Source organism: Anoplopoma fimbria, chromosome 18 (genome assembly GCF_027596085.1).
Source record: "Anoplopoma fimbria isolate UVic2021 breed Golden Eagle Sablefish chromosome 18, Afim_UVic_2022, whole genome shotgun sequence".
Taxonomy (NCBI): Eukaryota; Metazoa; Chordata; class Actinopteri; order Perciformes; family Anoplopomatidae; genus Anoplopoma; species Anoplopoma fimbria.
This window is the reverse complement of record NC_072466.1, coordinates 8320903-8335828: the sequence shown is the minus strand read 5'-3', so window position 1 is coordinate 8335828 and position 14926 is coordinate 8320903. Positions and strand designations below refer to the sequence as shown.

Sequence of the window (14926 nt, the reverse complement as noted above, 5' to 3'; positions counted from 1 at the left end):
GCTTTTTTTTGCAAATGGTGATAGGCAAAGAGGCAACTAAATGAATGTTTAGGAAGCAGAAAATCCATGTGAGCACAAGTACCACAGAGAACCAGTATATTATTTTAAAGTTTACCTAACAGCAGGTAGCCTGAACTTTAAAATGATAGACTAATGATCTGATCTGATGGATCGCTGAGGTAATAATTATTATAATTATAACATTATTTATATAGCACCTTTAAAAACAGAGTTCACAAAGTGCTTTGACAGACAACAGCAATGCAAAAGCAGATACAAGGCAATATAACAACAGAACAAGAGCATGAGAAAACTAAGATACAAGATCAAACAAAATAGACAAAAAAAAAAAAAAAAATATATCTCAATAAAATTGATGCAATAAAAAGCAAAGCAAATAAAACATATAAGATATAATATAATATAAGATAAAGGCACAATAAAGAAAAAGTGATTTTGCCAGATTCCTTCTTCTCTCCATGACAGCCTGCTGAATGGTTTAACATGCACTGTCTCTTTACTAACCCGCTACAGCCGAGAGGACTCACCGAGCAGCGGACGGACGCAGAGACGACACCGGGGATCACCATCACCAGTAAGCCTTTATCACATATCACTGCGCGGTGTTTGCTTTCTCTACGGTGGTACAACTAAACGGAGGCGATCAGGCATTTTACAGCGATTATTATTTATTATTTTTATTATTATTGTGCATTATTTGTTTGATTCGTTGCTATTTTTTATTTTGGCCTTAAACAATGAGAGTGGTGCAAGAGCTGTACTGCTCGACAGTCTCATAATGTGCATTAACTGCGTCTTTACCTCATACAGTAGTGACCAGTTGTATTCCCTTATTTGAGCCTATTTGTCGGGGAAAAAGATCATTGAATAAGGAGCTTTAACCAGGCGATATATTGATCTATAGGAGGCCGGATTGTAAACAACGTTTTTCAGTGTAAGGTGAATCAATACAATTCAGATTTACTTAGCGTCTAATTCAATTGCAACGCGTTTTAACAGGGGCTCAGTAAAGCCCAATACTATTGATCATTGTGACGAGTGGTTAGGCTGTAGCTCTAGTTGGTCTGTAATTGATTTACAAGATTTTTTTTTTTTACAAGATGCTATCCAAAAATAATAGGCTGGGTCTCTAGGTAGATGAATATATATTTCTGCAGCTTCAGTAGCACACATGTAATACAATAAACTAGGAGATCATATATGGTCACAGCAGTACAAAACACTGCAGAACAATACAGCACTCAAGGCCATGCACCACAAATAGTTGGTTACTCATCTCTGGGAGAGAGTGATTCAGTTATCTTTGTGTATCAGGCAGAGCAAAGCTTCAGTTATAGTGGGCTAGAGTTGTCAAATGCATTGAGTTTAGTAAATGTTATATAGACACTATAGTGTCCTTCTCTGTCTTCGTTTCTCACAGGTGACTAGCGTGCTTTGATGACTGTTTGACTAGGAAGATGGTGCTTTCAGATGCTGGTGGAGAACTGTAAACAGGATCGAAGGACAAAAGGGACCACTCAACCTACTCTTTGAAGGATAGAAGTCACTGGAGCCGGATCTTATGAAGACGAGAGGTTTTTCCCACAGCTGTGTGCTGTGCTGTAAGTATTATGTGTTTGTGTTGGTTTCATATGAGAAATTGTCTAGATTTGGAACAGTACAGTATTTATTTTAGGCCTGCAACGAATGATTATTTTCAGAAATGTTTTATATGCCAGTTATTTATTTAAGATGAATGGTTTATGTATTACAAAATAAGAAAAACAAGGCCCAAGGCGACCCCAGCTGTATAACACGGCTAAATACAATGGATATTCATTATGTTCTGTATTGTGTGTGATTGGTGTTGACGCAGCACCACAGCTCCCAAACAAAGACTTTGTGTATTTAGTTCTCAAGATATCTAACTGGGGTCTAACTGACCCCACACATAAGTATTGTCACTATGTAGGACAACTCACTGTCTGTTTTTTTAAGGTTCATATTAATCATTTTTTCAGTTTTTTTTCATGAACTAATATGTGTTTGCACATGCATATCCAATATGACACTGAAAATGTTAAGTATTTCAATGTTGGCAAAAAACAAGGAATAAATGATTGTCAATTCTCAATATTTTTTCATTTGACCAATTTATTTATAGCCCTCAGCGTGTTATGTTAGGTTGAAATCTTTCTGTCGACTGGGAAAACGTTGCAGTTCACTCTGCCAATATCACAGCTTCCAATCATGTGTAAATCTGATTTTCTTTTTTTTTTTTTCCCGCTCTGAAGAAAAGTCCAGCTGGCAGCGAGCCCTGAGGCAGAGCCATGGGCTGTGGGGGGAGCAGGACTGACGCTCTGGAGCCTCGGTACCTGGAGAGCTGGACCAAAGAGACGGAGTCGACATGGCTCACCAGCACGGACACTGACATCCCCCTGTCCTCCATCCAGAGCATCCCTTCTGAGAACTCTGAGGCCAGCTTCGCTTCTGAGAAAACAATCAGCCCTGGTTAGAAGAATGAATCATGTTTGAGTGGATGGATGAATGAATACTTAATTGGTTTTTCTAACAGGAACAGGCAGTAATTTAACTGCAGAACATATAAATAATGCACTTATGGTTGTATCAATTAGTACTTAATTAGGTTCACACCACAGAACACAGTGTATCTGCAATTTCACTCTAATGTTTTCTCATTTATATTCATAGTTTTTTTTCATAATGATTATGTCAGTTTAGATTAACCGTTTACTTTCATTGGGACCACTAAAGGCTAGTCTAATATTTGCTTTTATTCATAACAAGCTAGGGGAGCTCAGACCTATGCTGTTAGTAATTTAACTGAATTATCAATGAATGGCCTTTCTTTACACCCACAGCATCAAAGTGAAGTGTGTGTTAGTCTACCTGCTTTGCTCTGCAGGAAAAAAAATCCTGTATGTATAACACAGTTTCCCTTTTGAGGTCAAACACTTTCAGAGGTTTTGCACGACCGATTGAAACAAGAAGCCATCCTGCATTCGGAAAAATTGAAATGAAGATGAAAAGCGGTTGACGTGACTCTCATGCATAGCTAAGGGTTGTGTATGACACCATGATGTGTGGCAGACTCAACATTTGAAAACCTTTCTTCATTTAGGGTTCAGTTAGTCATCACATCCAGCCTAGAATCAGATGGATCAGACTGTAATTCTACTGTCCTTCTGTGCACCAAATTGTGGGTGTTGTTTTTCTTTGAAGCCAAAAGGGAAATTAACCGGTAAATGGACATAATAGGCTACATCAAAAGCCGCAGTGATGAGACAGGACTTGGCTCTCATGGCAACAGATACAGCGGTTAGTGAATGCAAGCAGAGGAGCCTTGATGTAATTGTGAAGACATATTCTGTCCTCCATTCTGCAGAGATAAAACAGATCCAGAATTGGCCAACCATTTGAATTAATATTTCCAGAATATGTGGATAATCTCAGAAATAGTTCACCTGATACTGTCAAAAATAATTAATAGAATGGGTAAATATCATGTTCTGCCATCTGCTATCTGGTTTTTGAGTCTTTCATTAGGATTGTTTTGTACAATATGTTGTCTAGGTAACTCCATATGTTTTATGCATTTCATTTGTTTTTCTGCTAAAATCATTTTTGTCATCTGATTAACTTTCATGAGAAAGTTCTGGATGTCCCTACCTTTGTTTATAGCTACTTTGTGTGTGAATCCAATTTAAAACCATCTTAGCTCAAACATCAATGAGCCTGATTCTTCTGTGAGTGACGGAGCCTTGTGGAAAAACACTTGAAGTTGTAACAGGAAGTCCATGTTGAAGGTTACCCCTTCACCCTCATATCCAGGATGAGACAAAGCTGGGGGTTTTTTTGTTTCCAGTTTCAGATTTCTTCGAGGATGGCCTCCCTCTTCCGGCTCAGGCTTACCTAAAGGTCTGTTCGGCCGTCTCTGAAGCCAGTCTGAGCGACGTGAAACCCAGCAGCCCGCCTGCAATACTGGGCTCTCCAACCAAGGAGGTGTTGCCGTCGTCTGGCACCACAGTGCAGCGCAGAAGTGTTCTACACACCGAAGAGATTGTAAGACTCTTGTTGTTATGCATTAAGTAATTAGTTGTGGGAGAAATATTGTAGCTAAGAGATGTGGAGGATCAAATAATTTGTCTTTGTTGTTATGTTCTGCTCATACGTTACAGTTAGAGCTTAAATAAAGTAAACAGCAACTGTTTTGCTATGATATTGGTAATTTCTTAAGCAAACAATTGCTACAGCTTTTCAAATGTGACATTTTGATGCTTCTCTTTGATCCAAACATGATATATAATGAAAATAGTGTTAGCTGCAGCCTTACTAACATTGTCATATTTTGGCACACGCCTCTGCGTTTAAAATACATGAACACACCTAAGAACACAGCAGCTAAAGAATAATCCATGATAAAAAAAAAAGTATATTCTTGCATCACAGATTCCCCTTGTCCATAGATGAACTGATTTGATTTTGAAAAAACAACACAGAGCTTAGATGCTCCCTTCTCATCATGCCACAATCTGCAGTCTCAACAAACCTTAAAGCAAACTTGATATCCAATCTTTCATTCTTTATCATCAGACTAAATGGCAGGACAATCGGATGTCGACCAAGCAAGTGACCATCACAGTGACACAGAGCATCCATCAGGTGGACAAGAACGGGAAGGTGAAGAAGTCCCTCACCACCTACGAGGTCATGAAACCCGTGGAAAGCCTCAAACAGGTGGCCACACAGAACACTTGAATGCATGGGAGACTGTAGGAAGCCAAAAAATACTAATCTAAAATAACTGTGAAACAAGGGAACTATGGAAAGCACAATTAGGGTGAGATTCTGAACTGTATGACATTTAGATCATCATGTTGAAAACATGGCTCATTCTCTAAAATCAAAAAAGTTTATAGTTCCTAATACTGTAATATTTACTTCTATGGTACCTGGTACAACAATGTCTTGCTGAACTGTAGAACAAACTGACATGTAAAACTGTAGGTTAGTCGGAGGAAATACACAAAACTGACATTTTACAGTACATATAGTATCAGACCATAAATAAAGAGTTCATAGTTTATCACAAAAGAGAGAAAATCATTTCCTGGCACGCTTCAAATTTCTCAAGTGACCTAGAATCTAAAAAGCCTTCTCATTGCTATTTTACGACGCTTTCTGAGGATAAATATGCGTGCAAAGCTATAATAACAGTATTATTTCACATTATTGAATATTCAAAAGCTACACATATAGTTTTGTTATTTGACATTGATACACAACATGTAGTTGCTGCTGTGTTACAATCTAAATGGCTCAGGAAACTGAAATTGATTGTGATGATTGCACTATTTACAGTGAAGCCTGGAGAGGAGTTTGTGATGACAATGTAAATTCATTGTATTTCTACGTTGTGTCGTTTTGTACAATACAGTGTTACATTTTCTTATCTAGTCGTTCCTGTTTTCTAATGACAAATAAATTTAACAAAAACATTCATGGTGCTTCTTTAAAATGACTTCATAGGCTGTATATCTGTCCATGTTCAAGGAAAAATCGTGTTTAATGACAAAAACATGGGATGAACAAATTGGCACTTTGAGGAACTGCGATTACAAATAAATAACATGCACTTTTGTGGGATAATCGAACAATACACATATCTATGTATTATTTAAAATGATGGCATCCTCTCTGGCAGCTTGCGTTTTTTGTATGAGCGATCAACTAACAATTGCAGAGTTTTTCAAGTGGTCCTTTGGGGATCAGACACCTTAACAGCAGTTCTGGGGTCAGCTTTGCGTTGAAAGTGTATGAATCTGTTTTTGATGGTCATAATGTATTTGTCCTGATCTAAACGACGGCTCTTCCTCCTCCATCCACTCCTCCACACTGAAGTCCGGGAAGAAGAAACGGATTTCTCTTTGTGCCGATTCAACAGAATCTGGAGAGAATTGAGATTAAAAATATGAATATTTGAAAACATGGTAACCTGTATGTTATGTGACAGCCCAGCTGGTAATGCATGGCTGGAGAACATGCTGTGAAATGTTGGGCTACAGATGAAGCACTGAGGAGCCTTACACATGTAAACAGCTGACACTCGACATACTTCCTACCTGAGCCGTGGGTTGTGTTGCGTGTGTCTGTGAGTCCAAACTGAGCCCTGATTGTAGCGGGCGAGGTGAATCTGGCTCTGAACACTTTGGTCGGTCCCATCAGTTCTCTCCAGTGACGTATGCCGTCCTCTCTGGCTAAAACGTAAGCTCGCATCGGACCACTGCGAGGAAAGAGTAACAGCTGTTTGAGCGGTCGTGGAACACAGTCACATATTATGCCGTGTTAGCTTAAAGTCATTGCAAAACCATGTACTGCTCTGTGTGGCTGTTACAGACATTTGATTTTTCTAAACATTGGATGCTTTCTGAGCTTCAAAAGAGAGCATAAAAATTGACTCTTCATAGAAATCAAATCTATTCACTCCAGAGCCTCTAATAAAGAGAGCGCGGCCATGATTACATATCGGTTTTAGCTGAACAATGTCGGCTAAAACCGTTTCGAACTTGACTGGCTGACATGCTGAGGATGTCTCCCAAAAACTGACAGCATCCAGAGAAAGGTTGCTGTGGCAACGACCGATTCACTGCTGCAAGGAGACAAAAGTGACATTGTGATCACAAGCACCATTTTCAATCTAGAGATCCATGCTATTGTGAGCACGCTACGTGGTTATTTTCATACAAATTGCTCAGGGGCTGTTGTCCGCTGATAATTGAAACCCCTGTTGTGAAGTTTCAGAAAATGATTCATTGGTGACTTGCTGAGCATGAAATTGGAGCATTGTCACTTGGCGTGTGCCTTTTTTCTGTGTCAGCCCTGTGGGTTATGTGGAACGTGAATTTCATCAGACAGAACATCAGACAGAACACAACATTCATCCAAAGTAATATATTCAACACAGTCATGGTTTGGTAAATGTATAAGGATGGTAGCTTACCTAGACATGAATTCAACAAGTCTTTGGTAGAAGAATCGCCCTAAGAAGCAAACAGAAGAACGTTTAAAAATAACTTTTAAACTATTTAAATGTGTGAACTGTGTGACTTGAATGAAAATCTTTTTTCGGTTATCCTTCTTTTGACAAGACAATTTTACCTTTCAGTGTGTGTGTGGGTGTTCTAGCAATACAGTAAAGAATGAATCACTTGTTTAACCTACAAAGCATACATACAGTACATATATAATGTGGCTGCTGGCTCAACCGCCTGGTCAGATGGAATCAGTAGAGCAGCAATTTGTTATTTGAAATACATTTGAACACAAATAAGTTGTGTCCACATACCTGAATGTTCAGCGTAAAACCTCTCAGAGTCCTGTCTCCTCCACACAAGATCTTTGCATTTAACAATCACAAAATTGTTTTCCAGGATTCTCTGGTGAAGAGCCTGAAAGAAAAAAAAAGTTTTACTTTTTTTTGCTGCACTGTAGCTGATGATCACTAAACTATACCTAAACATGTTTGGATCAAAACTACATGCGCCACACCACAACACCACAACAATGAACAGGCCATATCCTTGGAATATTTTATTTGACAGCGAGCTAAAATAATAAATGAATTAAAAGAGAGACACTCAGTTTAGCCATCTAAAATCTTATGGAATAACTGAATAAGGTATATATAGTCTAAACTTAATACTATACAAACTTTATTTCAGTTTGTGAAGTCAAACTGTGGAATTGTTGGGGAAATGACTTAATTCAAAATTCAGATTTACATGCAACGTATAATGATCAAATAATTGAACAAAAGTGGGTATATATTGAGTGTTTCGTTTGGTTTATGTATGTTTTGCTTACGCTGTGCATATTTTGTAGAACAATTAAGTTTGTTAGAGAGTTTTGACTATATTATTATGAGAAAGGTGGGGCAATATGAGATTTTATTTTTCTATCACTTACAATATAATAAACAATACACAGAGGTCAACATGTTAACTGTTTATCTGATATCACTGCTCTCTAGAGAAGACTCCCTTGACATCTTGATAGAAATACCCCCTTTTAAAGTACAGAATATGGATAAAACAGCTTAAATAGTGTACATAAATAAGTTAAAGGACAGTCTATAAGAGATAAAGAGGATTTCTGTAAGGATAAAGTCATGTGAGCTCACCTCCAACATTACAGGATGAGCTACAGCATCGGGTTTGATGACCGCCAGGGTGAGCTGCAGCACTCTGGACAGGCGGCGAGCTGTGAGTAACATAGTCTGCAGCAGAAGACGGAAACGAAAGCTAAAGGTTATCACTCATATGCTGTGTGTGTGTGTGCAGAGTGTGTGTGTGTGTGTGTGTGTGTGTGTGTGTGTGTGTGTGTGTGTGTGTGTGTGTGTGTGTGTATGAGTGTGTGTGTGCAGAGTGTGCAACGTTGATACGCAGTTTAAACGTTAACTGTTCACCACAAGTCCTTCATTCCTGCTGCTGTCAGGCTGCACAACCAAAAACAACAAAACAAAACACTAAACATTATATGCAATACAAATACACTGTGCAATACTATATAATTATTATGTCTGTATTTATAATATATTTTTTTAGTTACTTACTTATTTAAAATACTTGTTTGATTTTTCTACTATGCACCTTGTTTGCACTATATCTATGCTGCTGTAATCCTGTACATTCCCCCGCTGCAGGACTAATAAAGGATTATATTATTTTATCTTATGAAACATGCACATGCATTGAAAACAACATGAGTAGAGAGGCAGGATTGTTTTCATTAAGCTGCTGCCGATTTATTTTCCAAAAACTGCACATTACCTCCAAAACACTGGTCAGTTTGAAGAGGAGAGCGCAGCAACGGGAGCCGCCATATTGTAGGAAATGCAACCTCAATAAATAAACTACGTCTCTGGTCGTCGTCTTCAAGCACAAGTTATTTTACTTACGTTTATGTGACTGCGTATTGTAATATAAACGTGATTTAAATGAATGGCGACTGTGTCCGCTCGGTAATATTGTCCCCAGAAACTAAACCTGTACACAAAGTTCCCACTGCGAGGGTGACACCTAAAGCAAACTAAAAAAAAATAACCATGAGGAGTTAATTAATAAAGAGAGGAATTTAAATCAAACTAACAATAGTTAGAAGAATGGACCTGTGACAGACAGGAGTATTTTTTTTTTTTACTTACTGTGATTAGGAAATAATCTTATTTTATCTTAAAACAATCTGTATGTTGTGCATACATAGCTTTATGTTCATTGTGATTGATAAAGATATTCTGGTGGCTCAACAGGTTGACGCACATGACATTTTCTTGAATTGTGTCATTAACTAGTAGGCCAGTAAACTGTGGAAGTTCGGTCCAACTGCTTGACTTTCAATCCTCAAGTTAAATGACTGTGTCCCACTTCACTGCACTGGCCTGCCACCAGGGTTTACCATGTCACTGTGCCCGAATACCAAATAAGAAAAAGAAGAAGTGACTTAATCATCTGTCAAAAAAGACTCATGATTGTGGATCTTTATTTTTATTATCACTGTTAAACAAAACACTCAACATACTCAAATTTTTAAAACATAATTCTAAAATAGAAATACAAATCTACAATAAGACAGCCTTCCTTTTCCTTGTGTTATCCCATTGATTCACCTTTTAATTAAAAAAATATAAATCTTGAAAAAAAGTGAATATAATGTTATTTTTGTAATATTTTCAAATTTGCCTTTCAATATAAAATACAATACAATTATCGAAGCGCAAGGTCCTCAAATTGTCTCATCGGAACTTTAAAGTGAAATACTCAAACCATGCAAGCAGGCCGCCCTGACAACAAAGTCACACTTCACAATTAATAACATGGAACTGTTAGTGTCATAAAGTGTAAGTGTAGATTATGGTTGGACCGTTGATGTAGTAGCTGACAGTCTCTGAGGAGAGACAGCGACATGATAGCTGCAAGCAGGGACTGAAATGAGGGAGATATTTGAATGTGGAATGTCATCAATGTGAGAGATCAGACATACAGTATGAGTTACAAACACAGAGCACATTCCGGCAATGCAAAATGGACACACCCTTGAAAAGAGGAGGTGTGTGTGTGTGTGTGTAGGGGGGGTCGTTTGACATTCAGAGAGAATAGGAGGGAAGAAAGGGGGGATGGATGTCCCACATAGGTCTCTCCCACCTGCCCATGTCACGTGACTTAGGGTGACACCACAGCTGTTACCGCCCAGGGGTAGGGGGATGGAGAGGGAGAGGGTGAGAGGAGGGGTTGGGTGGGTGAGGAGTTGATTGAATATAGCACAGAAACCTATATACTTATACACAAACTTTGTACTAAGCGTTGTGTTATTATTCATTGTAAACTGGAAGTACGCAGATCTTTAAGTAAAAGTATCAATACCACAATGTGACGATGTGACTTCATTACAAGTAAAAGTCCTGTTGTTAAAATCCTACTTTCCTTAAAGTATTATCAGCTAAATTTATGTAAAATATTGAAAGTAAGAATACTTGCTTGGTAGCAAATAGGTCACGTGATTCTGTTTTTTAATAAATTACATATGAATACTGATGCATGCATGTGGGAATAGTATTTTACTGAAAAAAAGTTTCCATGACTTTAAAGTTAGGTTGTTTGATTTACTGGTTACCAAACTAGAGGTCAGGCTCCTCCAAGGGTCACAAGATTAATGTTAGAAGTTGTGATGTAATTAATAATGGGAGACGAAAGAAGAGTTTTTCATGTTTTGAAATCTCTCTAATCTTTTTTTTTGTGATATATTGTGAACACTTGTTCAAATGAAGACGTGAGAAGTTAAAAGAGTTAATGTATCTGCTGACAACTGCTCAACATCCAACACATGACAAAGAGCTCCAAATAGACTCAGTTGTTTAGTAAGTGGTCACAAGTAAAGATTTTAAACCACAGATTTAATCTACAATACTTTGTATAAAGATTTTGATCTGAAAGTTAACTACATTTTACAGTTATGTAGGAAAGCAATGACCCAGATATTAATTTCCCCAATATTTAACATGAAATAAGTTCCGTAAATGTATTGAAATTTTTGAGCTAAAAGAGTATGCCACAAATATTCAACGAGGACTAACACCTTCTGTAGAAAAACTTAGTAAGGAAATCTTAATTCATTATCTTTTTGATGCCTTCCAATCTCTGTAGATCAAAGTAGTAATCTTGATTATCATTTAAATAAATGTCTGTTGAGTCAACATCTATCAATGAAGAAGGTAACACAAAGGGGATTGAGTATGACACACTGATGACAGTGTTGCAATATTTATATATTTATTTACAGTATTACAAACTGGGGGTCTGTGAAAACATTCACAGGGGAAAACATACTGTATTACATTACATTTTATACACACACACACAAAAAATAACAATTCTGAGAACTTCAAGGTCTCGTATCAACAAAAGTCTGCAGATTGTTTTAACTCCAATAGACTGAAATATTAAGGATTGCCACTTTAAGGATGGGGGAGTAAATTATTAGCATTGGGGAGCTCAAAAAAAAAAAATTCAACAGGTTTAAGGATGGAACAGAGACCCCCGTTGATCACTTCTGACTCTTGCCTCAAACATCCTCAGCTGGGTGGTTGATTCAGCTGATCCCCCCCCGCTCTCTGCCCGCCATAAACCCCATCTCTTGTTTTATGTCGGTGTCACTGCTGCTGCTGATTGCTGCTGCTGCTGCTGCTGCCGCCGCTGCCTCTCCTGCAGTTGTCGTCTCCTTTTGGTTGGAGTCGGGCAGCTGACTGACGACCCCCACAGGCACTTGGGTGTCCATAGGCTGCTCCACATTCATTCAATCAGCAGGAGCCACAGTAAAGGAACACGTGTAAAATATGTTCCATGTAGTACAAAGGAGAACTTGTGGAAAAGGTTGAGTTATATGATGTAGAACTGTTTATGTTGATAATGTATAAGATATATGTTTCTCACAAACTGGCCTAAAGTAAGTGGGAGTAGTTATGGTTCAAACGGTTCAAACATGAGTTTTAAAGTTGATCTAAAACCAGTACTGACATGTCAATTACTGTATACACTGTATGTTTGGTAACACTTCATTTTACTGCTCCCATAGTTTACTATGACATCCTTAAACTAAACTGATACATAACAAAGTCATAGAGAGGTTGTTGGAAAGGAAAGTGTACTCTTGTAGTCAATGTACGGCAGGTCAGATGAACATGCATCAGATTTGTCCACAGGCGAACAAAAAAAATCAATATACATGATGAAAAAAGTTTTCAATAATGAATGAATATTGACATGTTTTTTAATGGATGCTCTTTATCAAGGAAAGTCCTCTGGAAATCCACAACTTCTCATAAAGTCAACACACCTAACACAACTTTGACTCTTTTTCCTTTACTTTACATGCTTAGAAATGATGAGGCAATTACAGACCTGTAAGTAAACATATAATCATATATTCTTACAGTGATCATTGAGATGTTCAGTTTACCACACATGCTTTTAACTGCTTGTATGCATCTTTATATGGATGTATCCATATTATGGAACATGCCTTGTAAACGTGCCTTGTAAATTTCCCCGCTGCGGGACTAATAAAGGATTATCTTATCTTATTTTATGCCACTATTCTGCCTTTGTTTGCACTAAACCCATTATTAAGTATTTTTAATACTGTTGATTCCGTAAGTGATATGAATTATAATGCCAAACTTCTTTGTACATATCATTATTGACTAGAAAGTTTAGTTTCCACTTGTGTGAGAGAAAGTTTTAAACAAAATTACCAGTATTTTAATTACAACATTCAATCCTAATACATTAAACTCTTGTTATAAATGTAAATCACTGTTGTAAACAGGCTGTTTTCCTTATTTGTGGGGCTGTGGAGCCTTTTGGGAATGTCATTGCTTTGTGAATAAACTTGATTTATTATGACTTATGATGACATTTTCTCTCTCTTTTACCTTTAAAAAGAAGTTGACCTTATTTGTGAGTAAATAACACATGCTCTTGTTCGACAATGTTTACTCTGGTGTACAATGATCCATCACATTGCAGCTCACCTGTCACCCGGTCACTCAGAGGCCGCCTTACCATTACAACAGGGCCCTTTAAAGGGGGGACACAGGCCCCGATGTGACACCCAGAATCCTTTTATGTCCTTATTGTTTGGCAGGTGAGAAAAGACAGGGATGTGTTTCCTGTCACAACACCTTTCGGGGCCAAAGTAACAGATCAGAGCCAAATTAAGGTGCCATATTTCAAAAAAATCTATATGAACAAACCTTAAATGTAATCAAGGGGGACGCCTTTTGTTTTACTACATGGCCAATGTGGAGATGTGTTTCAGATCGTAACCAAACACATCAATAGAGATTCTCATAGATAGAATAAGTTGTTTTTGCAGTCCTCAATTCTGAAATCTAATGAACTCATAGCATCCATCTATGAGAATCATGGGAGTGAGTTGCCGTCACCTCTCCGTCACCTGTTCTCTCTTTTCGCCTAAATGCTGCTGACCTTTGACCTTTCTGCTCCGTTGCTTTACCACACGGGACCAGGCTCCCTGCAACAGCTGTGTCAACCTCAGCCCTGGCAACTGTCGTGTCCAGGGAAGGACAGAGAGTGGCATTAATGTCAAACCACGTAATGAGTCAGCAACATGAGATCAATCACTTCACTGTCACATGTTGGTTTCTCATTGAAGCATTTTTTTATCCTTTACCAGTTTTAAATTTGAGGTTTTATTTCCTCATATTGTGGGATTTTTTTTCCCTTTTGCTTACATGAAGCATATTTCCCCTCTTTGCTCTATCTCTCACACAACTTTCAACTTTGCAAATGGAGACATTATGTATAAACATAAACCTACTCTATACCATCTCAAAACATATTATCCAGGCTTTTACCAAACTATCTAGACACACAAAAAAACAACCACATTGAGTCAGACAGGAGACGTTGTGCAATAGGAGATTTAAGTAAAATTGACAAACTGTCCAACTCCCACAGGGAGTTTCCTCGAGAGAATAGGGGTTAATCTGCGAGGTTGTCCCACCTTGTGCATGTGCAGGACCTGATCTGCTGTCAGCTGCCAGTTTATTAATACCAATAGAAATCCACGCTATCCACTGTTAAAGAAACTGCTCTGGAGTTTAGTCAGTCTAACTCGTACCTGCTGTCCCAAGGGGAATAATTTCCTCCTGCCAAGAAAAATGTGTTGTGACCTCCCTAGAAGCAGTGGGACGTTGGCAACGGGGTAGATGGGTATGACAGAGGGGAACAAAGTGATTAGCAAACGGGGGCCCCGGTATGTGAACACGGGTTAAAAATAACCTCCTGACCCAATTTGTAGATAACATGCAGTACGACCGCTGAGCCCCTGTGCTGTCTTCTTCCCGTTTTGGCTTGATTGTTCTTAAAAATGAACTTTGAACTTTTGAATTAGTGAAATCTGAATGTTGAATCTCATTCTAACATAACCTAAGTATGTTTTGTGAGAGTTTTCATGGGATTCACAAGATCTATAAATGACCACCAGACTGATTATTGGAGCTCAAATAAATTGAACAGAAAAGGGGTCGACAGATGAGAAAGAAATCACAGAGTAAGATGAGATCTTATGCATGATGCATGACACATGATGAAATACAAGCAGATGATTAGATGAGAGACTTTGGCTGAACTGTGTGTCGGCCCATGAGCCAGCTCGTATGTGACAGTGATCGGCTGTCCCGTTGAGAGGAACAGCAGGATTAGGACTTGTGTCTTAACCATTGTGTCCGGTGTGAGCGATCAAGAATCCACTAAACAACAGAAGTCATCGGATATTCCTAGCATCCAGATATATCTGGCAAGGCCGTGGCGCATAGCTGACATTAGTG

General features: G+C 38.3%; 2 protein-coding genes across 2 annotated transcripts; one reads left to right on the top strand and one right to left on the bottom strand.

Annotated features, from left to right (window-relative positions):
* Window positions 1-532: 532 nt before the first annotated feature.
* Window positions 533-5299, top strand: baalcb (BAALC binder of MAP3K1 and KLF4 b). The gene is made up of 5 exons (XM_054618973.1): window positions 533-595; window positions 1442-1622; window positions 2295-2511; window positions 3887-4083; window positions 4615-5299. Exons 3-5 carry the CDS (start codon window positions 2331-2333, stop codon window positions 4777-4779), a joined length of 543 nt encoding a protein of 180 aa, XP_054474948.1. The 5' UTR covers window positions 533-595; window positions 1442-1622; window positions 2295-2330; the 3' UTR covers window positions 4780-5299.
* A 267-nt stretch (window positions 5300-5566) lies between these two features.
* On the bottom strand, window positions 5567-9041 carry nme6 (NME/NM23 nucleoside diphosphate kinase 6). Its single transcript, XM_054618868.1, has 6 exons — window positions 8850-9041; window positions 8201-8296; window positions 7367-7469; window positions 7022-7061; window positions 6144-6304; window positions 5567-5968 (listed from the first exon to the last, which is right to left on the bottom strand). Exons 2-6 carry the CDS (start codon window positions 8291-8293, stop codon window positions 5817-5819), a joined length of 549 nt encoding a protein of 182 aa, XP_054474843.1. The 5' UTR covers window positions 8294-8296; window positions 8850-9041; the 3' UTR covers window positions 5567-5816.
* Between the last annotated feature and the right edge of the window lie 5885 nt (window positions 9042-14926).

Excerpts from the sequence above, each read along its gene's own strand:
- baalcb (XM_054618973.1), top strand. The coding sequence starts at position 2,331 with ATGGGCTGTGGGGGGAGCAGGACTGACGCTCTGGAGCCTCGGTACCTG. Across the intron at positions 2,512-3,886 it reads TGAGAAAACAATCAGCCCTG|TTTCAGATTTCTTCGAGGAT; the intron begins GTTAGAAGAATG and ends TTTTGTTTCCAG. Across the intron at positions 4,084-4,614 it reads TTCTACACACCGAAGAGATT|ACTAAATGGCAGGACAATCG; the intron begins GTAAGACTCTTG and ends CTTTATCATCAG.
- nme6 (XM_054618868.1), bottom strand. The coding sequence starts at position 8,293 with ATGTTACTCACAGCTCGCCGCCTGTCCAGAGTGCTGCAGCTCACCCTG. Across the intron at positions 7,470-8,200 it reads CTCATCCTGTAATGTTGGAG|GCTCTTCACCAGAGAATCCT; the intron begins GTGAGCTCACAT and ends TTTTTCTTTCAG. Across the intron at positions 5,969-6,143 it reads CAACACAACCCACGGCTCAG|ATTCTGTTGAATCGGCACAA; the intron begins GTAGGAAGTATG and ends AATTCTCTCCAG.